The sequence below is a fragment of the Botrytis sinoallii genome (genome assembly GCF_014898435.1).
Source record: "Botrytis sinoallii strain Bc 23 chromosome Unknown BSIN_014, whole genome shotgun sequence".
In the NCBI taxonomy this organism is placed as follows: domain Eukaryota; kingdom Fungi; phylum Ascomycota; class Leotiomycetes; order Helotiales; family Sclerotiniaceae; genus Botrytis; species Botrytis sinoallii.
The window spans coordinates 687,145-704,835 of NW_024066041.1; the positions used below are offsets into that span (position 1 = coordinate 687,145).

Here is a 17,691-nt window from a genome sequence, read left to right on the forward strand (position 1 = left end):
GGTATATGGTGCTTGGTAGATGAAGGTTTCATGATAGATTAAGAAGATTGGGTTTAGATTCCATATGTCATGTCGTCTTTCGAATGCCAGAAATTTCATCAACTCATGAATACCTGTCCTCCTTTGTAGCAACGGTGAAAAAGGGAGTTTCTAAGACTAATCATTTATATGGAAAAGAATAATCATCGATCTTTGTGTTTTTGTAGTACTCAGAAGATGCCCAATAGATGCGTGGAGCGGGGTGAATATCGGCAAAACAGAGCTTAATGATGACGTTCATGACTTCCGAGCTCTTGATTCGCCAATCTTTTCAAAGCTCAAAGTCCCATCTGAACTCTTCACCATACTCTGTACAACCTCATTACATTCTCACTCAAGCAACTAACAAATCACGAATACCGATAATATCGCAACTGAGTTCAATCTGAATAGTACGAAAACCCTTCAATCAAGCAATTAACACTTCCGCGGAAACAAAAACATCATGTCTCGCCTCCGCAAAATCAGCCCCTCCATCCCCGAAATCGCAAACGCAATTATCGCTCCGCGGTCGAATATTTCAACCTGCACAAGTACGAGACTGGGTTCTTGCCAGAGTTTGACACCAAGATTCAAGCATTCAAAATCCATTTAGATCTCATATCACGTACCCTACTCCATCTGCCAATCTCGTCATTACTCCCAATCCGTCCCCAGCAAACCTTCCCCTCCCATCAAACCAACCTCCGTGCGAACATCTTCTCCCTCTTCGCGTTCCCATTCACATCCTCCCGCGACTCACGATCGTGGTCCGCCTTCTTCGGAAACTACACAGACGGATTTTTCGGTGCTAGATGTATTAGGGAATACGCCGATGCCGAGTACGAGTATTGATGCGTGTTTGAGCGATGGGTTTCATTTGAATAGTGGTGTGAAGGTGGGTGGTGATGGGGTTTTTAAGGGTGGGAAATGGAGGGGAGGGGCTGGGGTTTTGTTGGTGGGGGGTGAGGCGTTTGGGTGGAAGCCCTTGGGTTGGGGGTGCGAAGGAGGGGGAGGAGTTGGAATTGGTTAATAAGAAGGGTCAATTTGAGTGCGGGGATGAGGCGTGGGGTGTGCTGAGGTGTGTGTGGCCTAGACCTGGTATGTTTTTATTTCTTTCCTATTATTTGTATCCTCTCCTTCCCCTCAACTATTCTACCATAAAAAACTAAACTTCCTGGACTAACATACTCCTTCTCCAATAGATCTTTTAATCCTCGGCCTAGGAAAAGATATGCGACCTATATCCCCCAAAACCCGCGCATACATCAATGGCCTAGGAATTCAAATAGAAATCGCAGATACAAGGAACGCAGCCGCGCAATTTAACCTGCTGGCGACGGAACGAGGGGTTGGAAGTGTGGCGGGAGCATTGATGCCGATTGGACGGTAAATGAGGAGGGTTACAGGTAATATGGCATTGGTGTCTACGAAATGAACAGATATATATTTGTACGGCTATGGGGTATAGAAAATGATAATACATGACGATAATATACTCAATGGACTAGAGATGGGACGAAGGACTATTATCTCCATGAAAATATTTCGGGGAGAAAATGAGGATATTGTAAATCAATAGGATGGCGGACACTGGAGATTCATGTCGTGAAGATAGAATATCTCGCCCGTTGTATACTGTACATCGCAGCTCCAGGGAGTTAGTTGATGGTGTGTTCTATTGTATCATGACATTTGTATCGATTCCAGGCTCGATATGTTGACGAAGTGTGGAGATATGCATATCAGTGAGTACAAAAGTAAGATTACAAAAGTATGAATACACAATTTCGAATGCAAATTTCGAATCTAGGCAGTTGTAATAAGATTACTTGATGAAACGCAAAATGTTCACCTGGTTTTTCTCTCTCTCTGTGAATAGGTAGTTGACTAGGTACTGATATTTTGTTAGGAAATTCTAGGATGGTGGAGAGAGAGGGGGGGTTGAGGATTGATATGGAGTGAGGAGATTAAGGGAGGGGGAGGGGAAGGAGACTACGTAGTAGGTAGATATAAAAGACGAAATGATATGTATGGTTATAATTATGATTATAATCTGAGTATGCTTTTGGGGTTATTGGATTTGGATTTGGATTTGGTATACTGTGATATAGGGTAGATATTGGAGACTAGAGAGAGAGGAATGAGGGGGGAGGGAGGGGACTGAGGGAAGAGGGGGAGGAGAACGGGAAGAGGAGAAAAGAGGCGAAAAGAAATGGGGATTCTGAGATTAAGGGTAGGGGTAAGGAATGAGGGGTTGAGATTGGGGGTGTGGTGTTGGGTGTGAGGAAGCTGTGAGGAATTTATGTGCTGGTAAAGTTTGAAAATTAGTGGCGAGGATGGGAATTTTTCATTTGGTGGTGGTAAGTGTGGTGTGGTGTAGTGTGGTATTTAGATGGAATGTCAATGGGGATGTGGGTGTGGATATGGATGAGATTATATGATATGAGAGGAAATAGAAGTTAGGGATCTGGGGAGAGAGTATTGAAGATATAGGAATAGAGATAGAGAATGGATAAGCATGGTTGGGTTGAGTTAGGCGGTGATTGGGTGAGAGAAGCATGTTTTGGAAGGATGTATTGGGATGAGCGTGGAAAGGGAAAGGGAAATGAAGGGATATTGAAACCGAACCGAAACGAAACGATCTGGTTTTCTGGAAAAGAATGTTGTGCTGTTTGGTCTGGATAGATGGTTCGAGATATATGGAGATGTGGTATAATATAGTACCCTTCATGTTTCCTCTTGTTTCCTCGCGTCCCCCTCCCTCCATCCCCATCCCCGTCCCTATCAAAATCAAGTACCAAACAATACCTACCACAAATCCACACATAAACCCATGACCCCGCACCACCCAAAAATAATCGACCCATTTCCATGTTTTATTACAAACTATGTTTCATAGTTGTGACATGTTACATGAAGAGATAAAATGAGATATGAGATCATTGTGACGGTTTTGTCAGATGTGTGGGTTGAGGTTATGGCTGTGGCTGTGGGATGGGGGGATATTGGGGATTGGGGTGGGATGGGATGAGATGAGATGAGGGTTTCTTAGATGGAGGAGGGGGGTTTAGAAAAGGACTAGCTGAGACTTGGGTTGAGGGGAATAAATCTGTCGTCTTGATTAGGTACTACCGAGTCGCCTTCGATGAACAATCATCCGACCCAGTTGTCACCGACCTTTTCCACAACGCCGGACATGTTCATCTCTACTCATCCCGATTCCATAGTTTGGAGAAGCGATGTAAATATGGAGCATTAGTTACCTGCCCAAGCTACCTACCTCAACAAGTACCCTCATGTGGAGTGATGAAGATCGCAATGCTGAGGTGATCTTCAATACCTACTTACCTACCTTCATATGGAAGACCCAGAAAAAATATCTAGCCATCTAGCTATGCAAGAAGCGATATTCAGCGGAAGTCCAGGGACCAAGTGAAAGTAATATGCCATGATTCATCGCTACTCGTATCAAGGAGGGGTAATTGTGGCAGCGTGTCTGGAAATCGGTAATATCCAAGGCTATCATCTAGACATGTGCCTGTCCTGACAGATATACTTTGGAAAGAGCCTCGCTTCACATGTGAGGTTGTACTTCAACTTGTGCCTAGGTCCTCGGATGCGTGATATATAATGTAGTTCGCGATCGGCATCATTTACTACTACACCTAATAGTGCAGTATGATAGTCACCGAGGCATTTTTGATTTACTCAGCCTTCTTACTAAACGTTGAGGATGGATACAAAATGTAGGTGATCGGGAATGATCACTATCTTCATTCGCTAGAAGAAGGTTGGTGGCGAGAAACTGGCTTACCAACATAGTCATCCCCAAATGTGCAGAGTCATGAGAGTGTAACTACACCATATTCCATGGGTAATGTCGAAGAACAAGAAGAAAGGTTTAATTACACTCGCGTGACCAATGCCGATACATATCCGTCTGCCAAATCATCCCATCTAGGTTCGGCTATGTCCCACCTCGAGTTTGCCAGATGTCAATGGGTGGAAATAGTACCGAGATCGATCTCTTCAACTTGAAGATCTGAAACCGGAAGTTTTATTGGTAAACGAAATGACAAGGTTACTCCCGCCAATCCTTTTAGCTCGTCCGTCGTATCTGGTACGAAGAGATCTTGTACTCACGTTTTTGATCCGATGTAGGCTCGAACTTTAAATTGATGGAAGGAAGCACTAGAATCTTTGATGTGATCATGTGCGGATTTCATCTTCCGTAAATAGAAAGGAATTTGACTCCGGCATCTTGTGGATCTCGTGCGAGGAGGATTCGTGGGAATGGGCTGATTATATGAAAGAAGAAAAGGTACTTGACATGAGGAGGACGAGTCAGAAACTTGAGGCGGTACATGGTCAGGGTGGACGAAGGAAAAAGTAAATCTGGTGGACGTTGAACTGCAGAAATCAGCCTAGGTAGTATAATTGGTTTGTATGCTGTACACTTGTTCTCCTTCGTCAAATGGATGTATAAAGTTTTTCTTCAAACTTTCGTTTTGTGATCAATAAATATACTACCTACCTATGCATGTACAGACAACAATGTATTGAAAAAGATGCAGTGAAGAAGATGAATGATTCGTTATTTACTGAAAATTCCAATTTGCCAAATATATTATGTTCGTTTGTTAAATGCAACCGTATTTTACCGGCAGCTTGACCTGGTGGTTTGATAGGTCCCAAGGGTGTTAAATCATGGGTGTAGTTTCGGTATGTTGCATACATGATATACCGCGGTAGGTTTGCCTTTTTAGTGCTGTTCATGCAGGTTGCCATGTCTCTTTTGGTTACACGACATGATGGACTCGATGTCATCTGGATACCTACTTGGGGATATATGGGATGAGGAATCATGTTCGGTGAATGGCAGATTGAACGAGGACAGAAAGTCGGTCTATTGATGAGAATGGGGATTTGAACGATTGTGTGTGACGATGATAGTAGAGTCATGGTATTATTGGATTGGATTCTATAGTATATTTGCTGATTGAGAATCCATAAACCGGGTTGGTGGCAGCATTCCTATTTGATATGTCAAAGTGGTACAGTACAGTATCGTCGTTCAACCGCGTACGACATTACCATTTGCTGATATATTTGGTTGAGTGAAAAAGGACGAGGAGATCTTTACCAGAGACCCAGGTCTACATGTATCCAGGTATGTATCTTTTATGGCTGCACTAAATCTAAATGGAAATTACAGAGATTTTACCTCGTATCATGTCATATCATATCGTATAATCAGAATTTGATGTGATAGATGTCCTCAAATACCGAGGTGTTGTTGAGTCCATACACTCGCCTACCTACCTAGGAATGGCAGGGAATCATATCAAATCGGACTTTTTATCTCCAATGTAAACGAGGAATGAGGGGTTCAACGGATCTGATGCATGGAGGGGAAAAGAAGGCGAATAAGGCAAATTGATGAGAACAAGGATCTGAAGAAGGTTTTGGACGAGGCGGCCAAAGATCCCAGGGTCCAATCAGTAGTCGCATCAAAAGGGAATAGATTGACCCATGAATGGATTTATTCTCCCTCATTCCCCCTAGCGATATTCACCGCCACCGGACACCGCCATATTATCGATGTTTTGGGTGATGGTGATGCGGACGGTGATGTTGCTAATGCCGGTGTAGCTGATGTCGCCGGTCCTACTGATTGACTTATTGATTCTCCCATGGCTGAGATTGATCGCTGATGCGAATAGTTGATGGGGCTGGCAATGGCTTCAACACAAATGACTGAATGGCGAACCACGATCCCCATTCAAACCAGGGAATTGCTGACGTTGTTGTGTCATGGTAAGACCATTGGATGGGTTGTATTGCACGAGTGGTGAGAGGAATCACGAAATTGAGACAATTGAAACGGCACACACCAGAGAGAGAGACTCAAATAGATATTAGAAGGGTATCACACGAATTACACGAATCGTACAAAGAAGGAAGTTATTCCGATTGAAGAGAAATCCAAAGAGTCAAAGGGGTTAGAAGAGATTTGTCGATGTAAGATCTTATATTTGTTGAATACTATTCCTGCAATTTTACACCATCCTACACAAACAGACCCTTTCTACTTCCATTCCCGGTATATATTCTCTTATATATTTATATCTTATCGCTCCATATCGTGTAAATCCAATCCGTTGATCCCGTTTGTTGAGAGCAAATATATCGTCATGTTTTTGAATGTTTTACGATTTACATAATCATTTTCCGATAGGTTCACCGGTTGTAAGGTTCACTAGGTAGGTAAACTAACATACCTCCATACATCAAAGACTCAGTCAGCTGGAGATCTTCCACTTTCTCGCTTCTTTATCATTCAACTTTTACCAAGGTCCCTTACTTTATCCTTGACATTATATAGTTTCGCCATCAGGGTTCAAAGGGTCCTACATAACTTCCTTTCTCTTCTCTCCTACCTGCATCTCAATCTCTTTCGAGATTCATCCTCCCAAAAATCGTCCACAATCCCAATTGCCTCCCATCAACTTGCCATCCTCCCTCCTCCATACAATCAAAGGCAAATCAACCACGCGTCTTACTTGCCTGGCTGGCTGAATGACCTGTTCTGGAACCGCCCAATGCTCAATTCGACAGCGATTATCTAGACCAACGAACCCAATTATATTACATAGACAACAAATCCTTCTTCCTCCATTGTCACAAAGACCAACGATCCTTTGCTCTATAAAACATCTGCGACCACAACCAACATTTTCAAGTCACAATCGATACCTTCACTCCTTTCACTTCAACACCTTGATAAACGGTCAAGCACGGAAACCTGTCTTCCTATCAACCTTCGCACAGACCTTGGACCCATATCCATCATTCACTGGTTCGAAATCCAAGATCAACCTTGGCGGGGTTAAACAACACCAGTATTCTCATTCACCTTTTGCAAGTTATCACCAGAAGTTGAGACTTCGAAATACCAATTTCCCTTCTTTACAATCCCTAAAATCTCCGTCATTCTTTTCCAGGGCCTCTTCGACCCTCACAGCAAATATGTCGAATTTAACACAACCAAAGAGCCCAATCGCTCCCGACAGTCCTTTGAGAGAACAGAGAGTACATCATAGACTTGTTGAGAGACTCACCGATCGACTTGAAACGCCCAGCTTAGATGATCGTTCTTATCGAGTCATTAAGCTTCCCAACCAGCTAGAGGTTCTCCTCGTTCATGATGCTGAAACAGATAAAGCATCAGCAGCTATGGACGTCAATGTGGGGAATTTCAGTGATCCTGAAGATTTCCCTGGTATGGCGCATGCTGTAGAGGTAAATATGATTATCTCAATGCTATGAGAGATTAAGCTGACATGTAATTCCTTTCTAGCATCTACTTTTCATGGGAACTAAAAAGGTATTGTATACCCTTTGTCTGGAGAGGTGGCGCACTTTCGCACATCTTCCACATTAATTGATCACAATTCTAACAATTTGAATAGTACCCTGTTGAAAATGCTTATTCACAATACCTCTCCTCACATTCTGGAAGTTCCAATGCATATACCGGTGCCACATCTACAAATTATTATTTTGAGGTTGCTGCGAAATCGGGGGAGGATGGAGACGCAAAAGATTCGATCCCTTCGCCTTTGTATGGTGCTCTCGATCGATTCGCGCAATTCTTCATAGATCCTCTTTTCCTCGACTCGACTTTGGACAGAGAATTAAAGGCTGTGGATTCGGAGAACAAGAAGAACTTACAGAGTGATCAATGGAGATTACATCAATTGGACAAATCACTATCAAATCCTAAACATCCTTATTGCCACTTCTCGACGGGAAATTTGGAGGTTTTAAAAATACAGCCAGAATCGCGGGGAATCAATGTGCGGGAAAAGTTTATGGAATTCCACGAGAAGCATTATTCTGCAAATCGCATGAAGCTTGTCATACTGGGGAGAGAGCCATTGGATAAGTTGGAATCATGGGCGGCAGATCTTTTCGCCGGTGTACGAAATAAGGATTTGCCACAAAATCGATGGGAGGATGAAAAGCCTTATGGACCAGACCAACTTTCGACCCAATGTTTTGCTAAACCAGTTATGGATTCTCGAACTTTGGACATTACCATTCCATTCATTGATGAGGAACTTCTTTTCGAATCTCAACCAAGTCGATACTTGACACATCTTATTGGACATGAAGGACCAGGTAGTATTATGGCTTATATCAAGTCTAAGGGGTGGGCAAATGCTTTAAGTGCAGGTAAGTTTTACTTTATTTGATTCCATTCAGCGGATTTTTTGCAAATCTTGTCCCGTTCAAAAACTCCAATTTATACTAATTCTTTTTAGGTGTCTATGCAATATGTCCTGGAACTCCTGGTTTGTTCAGTTGTCAAATACGTCTGACAGAAGACGGTCTCAAGAACTACAAGGAAGTTGTCAAGGTTTTCTTCCAATATATCGCATTACTCAAAGATAGCCCACCACAAGAATGGATTTTTGATGAGCAAAAGGGTTTGGCCGATGTCGATTTCAAATTCAAGCAAAAGACTCCAGCTAGCAGATTTACTAGCAAAATCAGTGCTGTCATGCAGACACCATTACCTCGAGAATGGTTACTCAGTGGCCATAGCAGACTACGAAAGTTTGATGGAGAAAAAATATCTGCTGGACTCAATTGCTTGAGAGCTGACAATTTCCGTATGCAAATCTCTTCTCAAACTTTCCCAGGTGGTTGGGATTCAAAAGAGAAGTGGTATGGTACAGAATACAAATATGAGAAAATTCCAGCGGACTTCTTGGAAGAAATCAAAAAGGCTGCTACGAGTAAGAAAGGAGAACGTTTCCCAGAATTACATTTACCCCATGTAAATCAATTCATTCCAACTAAACTCGAGGTCGAAAAGAAGGAAGTTAAAACACCCGCCATATCTCCCAAGTTGATCAGAAATGATGACTCTGTAAGAACATGGTTCAAGAAAGGTCAGTAATTTCCCTTTTGATACAAAAACCTTATGGCTAATTCGCTATTTAGATGATACTTTCTGGGTTCCAAAAGCAAATTTTTTCATCCAGTGTAGAAATCCTTTACCAATGGCCACTGCAGAAAATTCTCTCAAAGCAAGAATGTATACCGATTTGGTTTATGATGCATTAGAGGAATACGCCTATGATGCTGAGCTTGCAGGACTCGAATACTCTGTATCAAGTCATTCAATGGGTTTGGAGATTAGCGTTTCCGGATACAATGATAAACTCTCTGTTCTTTTGGAGAAGGTCTTGACTACCATGAGAGATCTTGAAGTCAAACAAGATCGATTCGAAATTATCAAGGAGAGATTGGCAAGAGGTTTGAAGAACTGGGACTTTCAACAACCTTACAATCAAGTCGGTGATTATATGAGATGGCTCAGTAGCGAAAAAGGTTACATCAATGAGCAATATCTAGCCGAATTACCACATGTTACTGTGGATGACATTCAACAATTTTACCCCCATCTATTAAGACAGATGCACATGGAAACTTTTGTACATGGAAACTTGTACAAGGAGGATGCTTTGAAATTGGCTGATTTAACTGAAAGTATTTTGAAGCCCAGAGTCTTACCACAAACTCAATGGCCAATAGGTAGATCTTTGGTCTTCCCACCTGGTGCCAATTTCGTTTATCATAAGACTTTGAAAGATCCAGCCAATGTCAACCACTGTATAGAATATGTCCTATCTGTTGGAGATAAGGCTGTTCGTCCTCAACGAGCCAAGACTCTTCTCCTCGATCAAATGACTCATGAACCAGCATTTGATCAATTAAGAACAAAGGAGCAGTTGGGATATGTTGTATTCAGTGGTTGTTCGACAACTACTACTACCATCGCTTATAGATTTATCATCCAAAGTGAGAAAACTCCACAATATCTTGAAGGGCGAATCGATTCTTTCTTGCTTGGATACTCAGAAATCCTCAAGAATATGTCAGATTCCGAATTTGAAGGACACAAGAGAAGTTTGATTACCAAGAGATTGGAGAAATTGAAGAATTTGGATCAAGAATCAAATCGTTTATGGTCTCATATTGATTATGAGTACTTTGATTTTGAGCTTGGTAAGTTATTCCGTATACACTATTGACTTAAAATAACTGACCCCTTCCAAAGTCCATCATGATGCCGCCAATGTCAAAGCACTCACCAAAGAAGATATGATCCAATTCTATAATCAATTCATCTTACCATCCTCTCCACTTCGTTCTAAACTCTCCATTCACCTCATTGCTCAAGGAACCTCTTTGCCAGAAGCAAAACCAGAGGAACAAACTGTTCTTGCGATCAATAAGGATCGTAAAGATGCTGAAGATGGAGAAGCTATTGCCGTCAAAGCTGAAGGCAATGGTACTGTACCATATGTCATCACGGATGTACGACAATTCAAGGGTATGTTGCAAGTTACTGCTGGACCACAACCGGTCAAGCATATTAGTGAGTTTGAGGAGTTGGATGCAAAGTTATAAATATGGAGTGATCAGGTTTGAAACAAGGTGTGAAGGATAGAATATCCATCCGCATCTTGGCGGATATACCAGCGCAATAGATGCGTCTAGGCTAAAGTACATGATTTTATTGGACTGAATCTAATTGCAGTCTTGCATAGATGAGGAGTTGAGAGAAGATTTGGTTTGGTATTACTAGGGGGGATTGGAGAAGGTAGATAGATAGTTGGCTACATTGTATTGTACAATGATTGGCTTGGTTCAATCTGGTCTAGTAGATACCCGCGATCTTCTTTAGATGAATTGCAATGAGTTAGAAAAAAAGAAAAATGGCTTTGCATGTGAATTTTGGGTTGTGAGCTGTGCATAGTAGGTATTTCTTGGGAGTCTTGAGCTTCTGAAGTTATGAATGGGAGACCAAAGGCGATGATGTGACCGCTGCATGTGTGATGTCTAGCGAGCAAGATTTTGATGATCATCAATTCAGATTTATTGTTCATTGTCTCGGTGCTTCCCTTCCGTCGCCCAATAGGTACCTGAGTCTCTGGGTTGTTTGGCGACGGAGGTGGAGGTGGATTTGATGAGATGAGATGAGGTGGGGAAGGGGAGGGGGTTGTTGATTGAAAGAGAGGGGCTATATGTTTAAGTTGGTTCTTTTTTTAATGGTTTATTGAAAGGGATCAGTATAGGTAATAGTATACACTAGTAAAACTGTGGCGCGTATTGATATATTGTTAGTGATATCTGATATCAAAGTAATGGATACACCAGTGGGTGCACGGACTCACGGGACACTGAAGAGTGAAAGCACAATTTCACACCAAAAAGAGCTGTTTTGATAATTCAATTAAGATTTAGAAATTCAATTAAGATTTAGAATTTCGATAGATTTATTTGAAACCTACAATTATAGATTTAAAGTGTGAACATTTTATATAATCTCGAATTTAAATTGATAAAGTTTATATTGATATTCTTATAAAAGAATATATTATTTTCCATTTAAAATTTTGATGAGAAAATGTATTATTTGTTTATTGAGCTCAAATCTTAATTTATTTGGATTATTCTTAAATTAATAATTCTTTTATTCTTGAAAAGCTATATATTCTAATTTCCAAAGAGTCTGATAATAAATTGAATTTTAATCGAATTATTAAAATCACTTTTTTTGATATGAAATTGTGCTTTCCTGTTACGTTGTCCCGTGAGTCTGTGCACCCACTGGCTGGTGATATTGAATATCTAATTTTAGTGAGATAGGTTTTAATAGCATATATGTTGTCTTTTGGGAATGTTTGATGGTTATTTAGGTAGTGCTGTGCTGATTTGTGTGTTGGTTGGGGGAAATGCTGTTGTTTGTAGTGGAAGGGGAGGGGGAGGGGGGATTGGTGTGGGAATGGAGATATTTCTATTGTTGAGTGAGGGAAAGGAGAAAGGAGGGGGGAGAATGGTTGTTCTAATGGGGAAGAGATACTTTTATGATTTGGATTCATCTGGGGAAAGGGGAAATGGGGGAGGGGAGGGGAGGAGAAAGAGGCGTATATCATATGAGAGCAACGGAGGGATATGCTACGGTTCCGATAAAATTTGCGTGCTTATCTCGATTTTGATATTCTAGAATCTGCGGGAATTAGAGTACTTCGTGCTGTGATTTTTGTGGATTGTGGAAGGGCTTTGTGTGGTGTAGGGTATGAGATGATGGGGTGATGTGATTTATGGCTATGTGGTAGGATTTTATTGTATGCTGATATGAATATGGGGATTTGAGAGTGACTGTATGATACAAGTTGGGATAATTGTAGAGTTTTGAAAATGAGGGGGATAGGCCAAAAAACAGATAGAGAGGATCTAGTACTATAAGGGAATTCATTTTTGTATCTAAGGACTTTAAAATAATAGGGGTGTGGGCTCACTCACAATAATTGATCACATGATTCAAGAGAGAGGAAGCGGAGATCATCAGGAGTTTTCTTTCTATATCCACAGTGTCATTTCTAAATATAAGGACTTGAGAAGTACTCATAAAAAGCGCACCTCCGTATTACTAGCTGAGTTATGTCTATATGCTACTATTTGATCCTTTGGCTCTTTTTGTTGTGCTAGTGTTAAACAATTATTAGGACTCCTTGATGCCCGAGGAAGAGTAGTCCAAGAGAGAGTAAAGAGTATCGTTCGTCCCCTCTCCGCAGTGAATAAATGGGGAGAATGAAGAGAAGAATAGGAAATGGAAAATGAAGAAGGAAAGAAATTGTTAATTACTTCTTCAATGAGATAAGGCAGGTGATAAAATTATGTGTGCTGTCTCACATAGCGGTTATCTGGCGATGTATATAGTAAAAGGATTGTTTACAATGTATTAGCTTTATTATTTGACTAGCGTTCCGGAAATGGTTGCTCACTAAAAAGCCACGCTAATTTAGAGTGAAAATTAGTCAAAATCTTTTGGACCATCATCTAAAAAGGAATTGACTAAAGAATTGTAAATCTCTTCATGACACCTAGATTGTCCCATATCATCTTGAACAACATGAAGCCGTATCGCTTTTCCAAAAAGTCCTTCCCTGTCTAGTTTTCCTTTCAGATTACTAGCACACAATAAAACTTCCTAGCATTGACCACCATCTTAATAGCCCATCTAGCCCTAATTCCATGACATCAGCCCTTCACTAGCGTGTTGAACATAGCTTATCTAAATTCTATCTACCCTAACTAATTTATTGAAACGAGGTAAATACGCGACTGTATAAACAAACACTAACTCATATCCGCAAATTCGTGGCATTTCGTATGTGCAATCTTCCGCAAAAGAACAACGGTGATAATCAAAAATAAAAGAACTTCATACAATACAATACAACACAACATCAAATCAATCTCGACACCAAACACCAATATCTATCGACATTCAACATGGCTTCTCCGCCCAAAGAACCACAGCCACAGCCACTAGACACTCGCACTCTGATCAGATCCCCAGATCGCATTCATCGCTGGATGGCGGGTACCGGCGAGTTCAATAATCAACCCATTTCACCATCCAACAATGTGCCCGATAGTCCACCTTCTGGAATTCAATATGCCCTGGACGACGGAGTATATTTAAGAAGCCCTTCAATTGGCTCTGTTACAGGAGCCCCACATGATGTGTTTCAAGAAGGTGCGCAGACCGGTGCAGGTTTCACTGGTAAGACGACACGTTCATAGTATAAACACAATGAATGCATGCTAATCAACAAAGCAGGAAATAATCAACAACCACACCAAGAAAATTCGAATGCCATGCTAGGTCAACTAGCCAGCTATCACAACATGCTTGGTCAAATTCGACAGCGTAACGAGCGTCTTCTCCACAACATCTACGAGTTATCACCGTTTCCAAACTCGGAGATAATGCACACCAAGATTATGGAAACAATCGTTTAGAATACCCATCCAACTTGGGAAATAATACATACCAGGATTATGGAAATAATGGTGTAGAATACCCATCCAACTTGGAAAATAATATACACCAAGGTTATGAAAACAATCGTCTAGAATACCCATCCAACTTGGGAAATAATGCGCGCCAAGGTTATGGAAACAATCGTTTAGAATACCCATTCAACTCGGGAAAACAATGCACACCAAAGTTATAGAAATAATGGTATAGAATACCCATCCAACTTGGGAAATAATGCACACCAAGGTTACGGAAATAATGATGTAGAACATCCATCCACTTGGGAGATGATGCACACCAAGGCATTCATAATGGGAATAATCGTGTAGAACATCCATCCAACTCGAGCGCATTTCAAATTGTAAGATGATTACCTCTCCTCCATCTTCAGAGCTTTCTAATGATGATACAACAGTGAACAACTATTTAGTCAACACAATGTTTATGAATAACTTTTCCTCCCAGCTAATGAAGCGGATGTGGCTACATCTATGATGAATAGAGTAAATCACTATTACTCCCAACAGTATTACGGCGGTTCACAACCCCAGGGTCAGAGAGCTCATCAAAGGGGTATGACTACAGGTATGATGAATCCAATGAATAACTATCAAGGAGGTATCATTGGTCAAGCTTCGGAGAACAACACAGTTCCTACACATTATACCAATCACGGCAATAACATTTCCTGGAATATTCCTCAGCACCAGGACGTTCAACGTAACGACCATATGCTATACAATAATAATATGGTTTCGACACAACAAGCCGTTCAAAGCTCCGGAAGCCGCATGCCAACCAATCCTCTTCCTTATACGATTCCTCAAAACGCCATCCTAGAGCGAGACAATTCTCGCCATAACGCAGAATATCATGAAATGTCTGATGATGAAGATGATGAAGATGATGGAGATGGCTCTTTCACTACACCTTCACATCCTCTCACTACACCTTCCGAAGTGGCGTCAAATCAATATACAGTCCGAGTTACGCAAAGCCCTTTACCTCATACACCTTCTGGTTATGCTAGTGATCAGAGAGCTCCAGGGCCAGTAAACACAGGCTTGGGTGTCCTTAATGTTCCAGGTAATATGCTACCAAATCAGTATACATACAGCAACGAACAAGGCTTGGGTGTCCTAATGTTCCAGAAAATATACCATCAAATCAGCATATAGTCCACAACGAACAAGGCTCGGATGTTCCTATTGTTCCTGGTGATATGCCACCAAACCAGCATATAGTCCACAGCGAACAAGACTTACATGCCGCTAATGTTCTGAGCAATATGCTATCAAATCAGCATACAGTCCACAACGATCAAGACTTAGATGTCCCCAATGTTTCAAGCAATATGACACAAAACGAGCACACAGTCCGCAACGAACAAGGCGATATGCCTGCTTCGGATGGCGATCAAATGGATACTTCAGAGGATCGAATCCTGTCTGGTAAGCTGAGTACTGTTTCACCACTGGTGCAGCCTTTTGACTAAATTCCAGATGCTGCTCAACCATTCAACGCAATCAATTCTGGCCCTTTCTCTCCACAATATGCTAGTTCTAGACAACTACTCCAGCTTGATAGCAACCCGACGGCTACCTCGAATGTTGAAGAAACGGGAGCAGCCCTCGACTCCGAAGAAGCCGATACTCGATCCGCTATGGATTTCTCACCAAATATACCAGGCACATTGGCATCCAACGCCCATCAACTACAGATGGAAACTTCTCGGGCTTCCACTCCGCTCAGTAAGTTTTGATCCCCTTTAAGATGATAGAATTGAAGATTTCTAACTATTTCAGAACATCCCGCCATGAATCAGAAATCTGATACTCGAAAGGATTCTTCGCAGTCCGCAAACCGAGGTAAATAAGTCTATTCGTCGTAGAAAGCCAGCGAAGACGCAGAAATTACTGTCTGCAATCGCCAACAGCGCTTCTCAATTGTTGGAGGAGTCGGCATCTCAAGATGTTGAAGCACAGAATGATCCAAAGAACTCTGCATCTCAAGACGCTGAGGCAGGGGATGAATCAGATACCAGCGTTGAATCAGTAGATTAAAATTATGTATCATTTTCACAATTCTCTGGTAACTATAGGGGAAACACATACACAATCAAGATCTCTCTGCTTTGGTCTACATGATGTGCTCGCCATCTCGGAGGATTACTTCAATGGGCTTTACCACAAACTCTTGGTTGTCTAGATACTCTGAAAGTAAGCTCCGTTGACTAGCATTTTGCATGACTCGAGGAATTATCATTCTTTTGATGAAGAAGAGGCGCTTCTCGTGGTATACAATTGGGGGTCATCTCGACAAAACAACGGAGTCAGACGAAGTAAGGCTTCCCTAGAGAAGAATACAGTACTTGGAGAGCAAGAAAAAGTACAAGGAAAGGACTGGTTATGTTTGAGAAGGTGGAACTAGATATGCCTTGTTTTCACGAGCCGCTATCAGACTTAAAGCCTGGTGAGCGCAGCAGATATGAAATTGGAGGAGAAAGTAATCGAGACAATCACTTTTTCTTCGGGTTTCCATAGTTCAGTTTACGACTAGACAATTAGAAGTCTTCAATTTCATAAATGCATGCAAAATCTTGTGTTCACGTCGATAATAATGTGCATATACACAATCTTTTGAAACTCTGCAACCATTCCACTAGACCGGACTTCATAGCACACTACTATAGGTACTTTTTACACCAAAAGTTCTCCTGTGAAAGACTGTATATCGAGATTCATAACGTAGAAGCTAGTGGGAACTATACGAAATAACTCAATCTTGCACTTACAAGCCCTAACCTCACACAGTCCTTGAAATAGACCCTACAGCCAATGATCTCCCATTTCTCTTCACAAACCCCTGCATAGCCAATAACCGATAACCAAAATACAAACGAAATTGGAATACAGCTTAGTTCACAAAATCCAATATTCACCCTGGGCTCTGTTATTTCATCATCATGTGATACCCCGCGTAAACAAGGTCTCTCGAGAAATCCCTCCAACACAAATGAATTCTAATATACAATCGAAAACATAACAAAATTCCCATTTAGATCTCTTCATACAACAACATAAGGATAACTTGACAAGCAAGATGGACGGATTCAACTCACTTCCATGGCCACCTGATAATCAGAACTCAACAATGCCTGGTGCGGAAACAGCTGATGATGAGTTTGGTGGACCAAACGAAGTTGGTAAGTTGACAACCTTATACAGTGACAATATACAGAACGTGCTAACGTAATAGATGGTCAACAACAACAAAGTGCGCCGCCATCTTATTACTTTCCGAATGAAGTTCAGATGGGTTTGATGGCAGAAGAATATAATCAACTTGAAACCGGCGATACAGCACCTTCTAACTTCCGGCTCAATCGATCTCAATATCTGGCCGCACGCTGCGGCAACCTTCCGCCACATCTTAGTAACAGCTTTGGGTTTGCTCATGGCAATGCACGTATGCAGGCTGGCTCCAATAAATACACAGGTAATTGTTTCTTCAGTACATAAATGAAAAGTAAACCCAACGTACCAAAAGAGTACTAACAATGACACAGATGACTACGCATCTCCAATGTTCGCATCGCCAGCTTCTCTACATGCCAACCAACCACTGAATACAGGTTCGAATCAACTTGCCTTTGATGACCAACGAGGAGGTTCATTCTATTGCGACTCTAGAATGACACCCAATCAATCAGGCAATTTTCAACCCACCTCTTAATACAAGTCCGATTCAACCTGCCTTTA

General features: G+C 41.5%; 7 protein-coding genes across 7 annotated transcripts; 6 read left to right on the forward strand and 1 right to left on the reverse strand.

The window, feature by feature from the left end:
* Positions 1-484: 484 nt before the first annotated feature.
* EAF02_007948 (uncharacterized protein) lies at positions 485-873 on the forward strand (the record flags this gene model as incomplete). Its single annotated transcript, XM_038903996.1, has 2 exons — positions 485-572; positions 635-873. The coding sequence occupies 2 exons, from the start codon at positions 485-487 to the stop codon at positions 871-873; spliced, it is 327 nt and encodes a 108-aa protein (XP_038756277.1).
* Positions 874-926: 53 nt separating this feature from the next.
* Positions 927-1,877, forward strand: EAF02_007949 (uncharacterized protein; the record flags this gene model as incomplete). Its single annotated transcript, XM_038903997.1, has 2 exons — positions 927-1,119; positions 1,224-1,877. 2 exons carry the CDS (start codon positions 927-929, stop codon positions 1,409-1,411), a joined length of 381 nt encoding a protein of 126 aa, XP_038756278.1. The 3' UTR covers positions 1,412-1,877.
* Positions 1,878-5,563: 3,686 nt separating this feature from the next.
* On the reverse strand, positions 5,564-5,837 carry EAF02_007950 (uncharacterized protein; the record flags this gene model as incomplete). The annotated part of the gene is given in 2 exon segments (XM_038903998.1): positions 5,564-5,778; positions 5,792-5,837. The coding sequence occupies 2 exon segments, from the start codon at positions 5,835-5,837 to the stop codon at positions 5,564-5,566; spliced, it is 261 nt and encodes an 86-aa protein (XP_038756279.1).
* A 1,213-nt stretch (positions 5,838-7,050) lies between these two features.
* Positions 7,051-10,506, forward strand: EAF02_007951 (uncharacterized protein; the record flags this gene model as incomplete). Its single annotated transcript, XM_038903999.1, has 6 exons — positions 7,051-7,323; positions 7,382-7,408; positions 7,494-8,259; positions 8,349-8,981; positions 9,034-10,101; positions 10,154-10,506. 6 exons carry the CDS (start codon positions 7,051-7,053, stop codon positions 10,504-10,506), a joined length of 3,120 nt encoding a protein of 1,039 aa, XP_038756280.1.
* A 2,892-nt stretch (positions 10,507-13,398) lies between these two features.
* EAF02_007952 (uncharacterized protein) lies at positions 13,399-13,911 on the forward strand (the record flags this gene model as incomplete). Its single annotated transcript, XM_038904000.1, has 2 exons — positions 13,399-13,672; positions 13,730-13,911. 2 exons carry the CDS (start codon positions 13,399-13,401, stop codon positions 13,909-13,911), a joined length of 456 nt encoding a protein of 151 aa, XP_038756281.1.
* Positions 13,912-14,424: 513 nt separating this feature from the next.
* On the forward strand, positions 14,425-15,993 carry EAF02_007953 (uncharacterized protein; the record flags this gene model as incomplete). Its single annotated transcript, XM_038904001.1, has 5 exons — positions 14,425-15,016; positions 15,109-15,381; positions 15,433-15,681; positions 15,736-15,798; positions 15,830-15,993. 5 exons carry the CDS (start codon positions 14,425-14,427, stop codon positions 15,991-15,993), a joined length of 1,341 nt encoding a protein of 446 aa, XP_038756282.1.
* Positions 15,994-17,032: 1,039 nt separating this feature from the next.
* EAF02_007954 (uncharacterized protein) lies at positions 17,033-17,665 on the forward strand (the record flags this gene model as incomplete). The annotated part of the gene is made up of 3 exons (XM_038904002.1): positions 17,033-17,135; positions 17,189-17,428; positions 17,499-17,665. 3 exons carry the CDS (start codon positions 17,033-17,035, stop codon positions 17,663-17,665), a joined length of 510 nt encoding a protein of 169 aa, XP_038756283.1.
* Between the last annotated feature and the right edge of the window lie 26 nt (positions 17,666-17,691).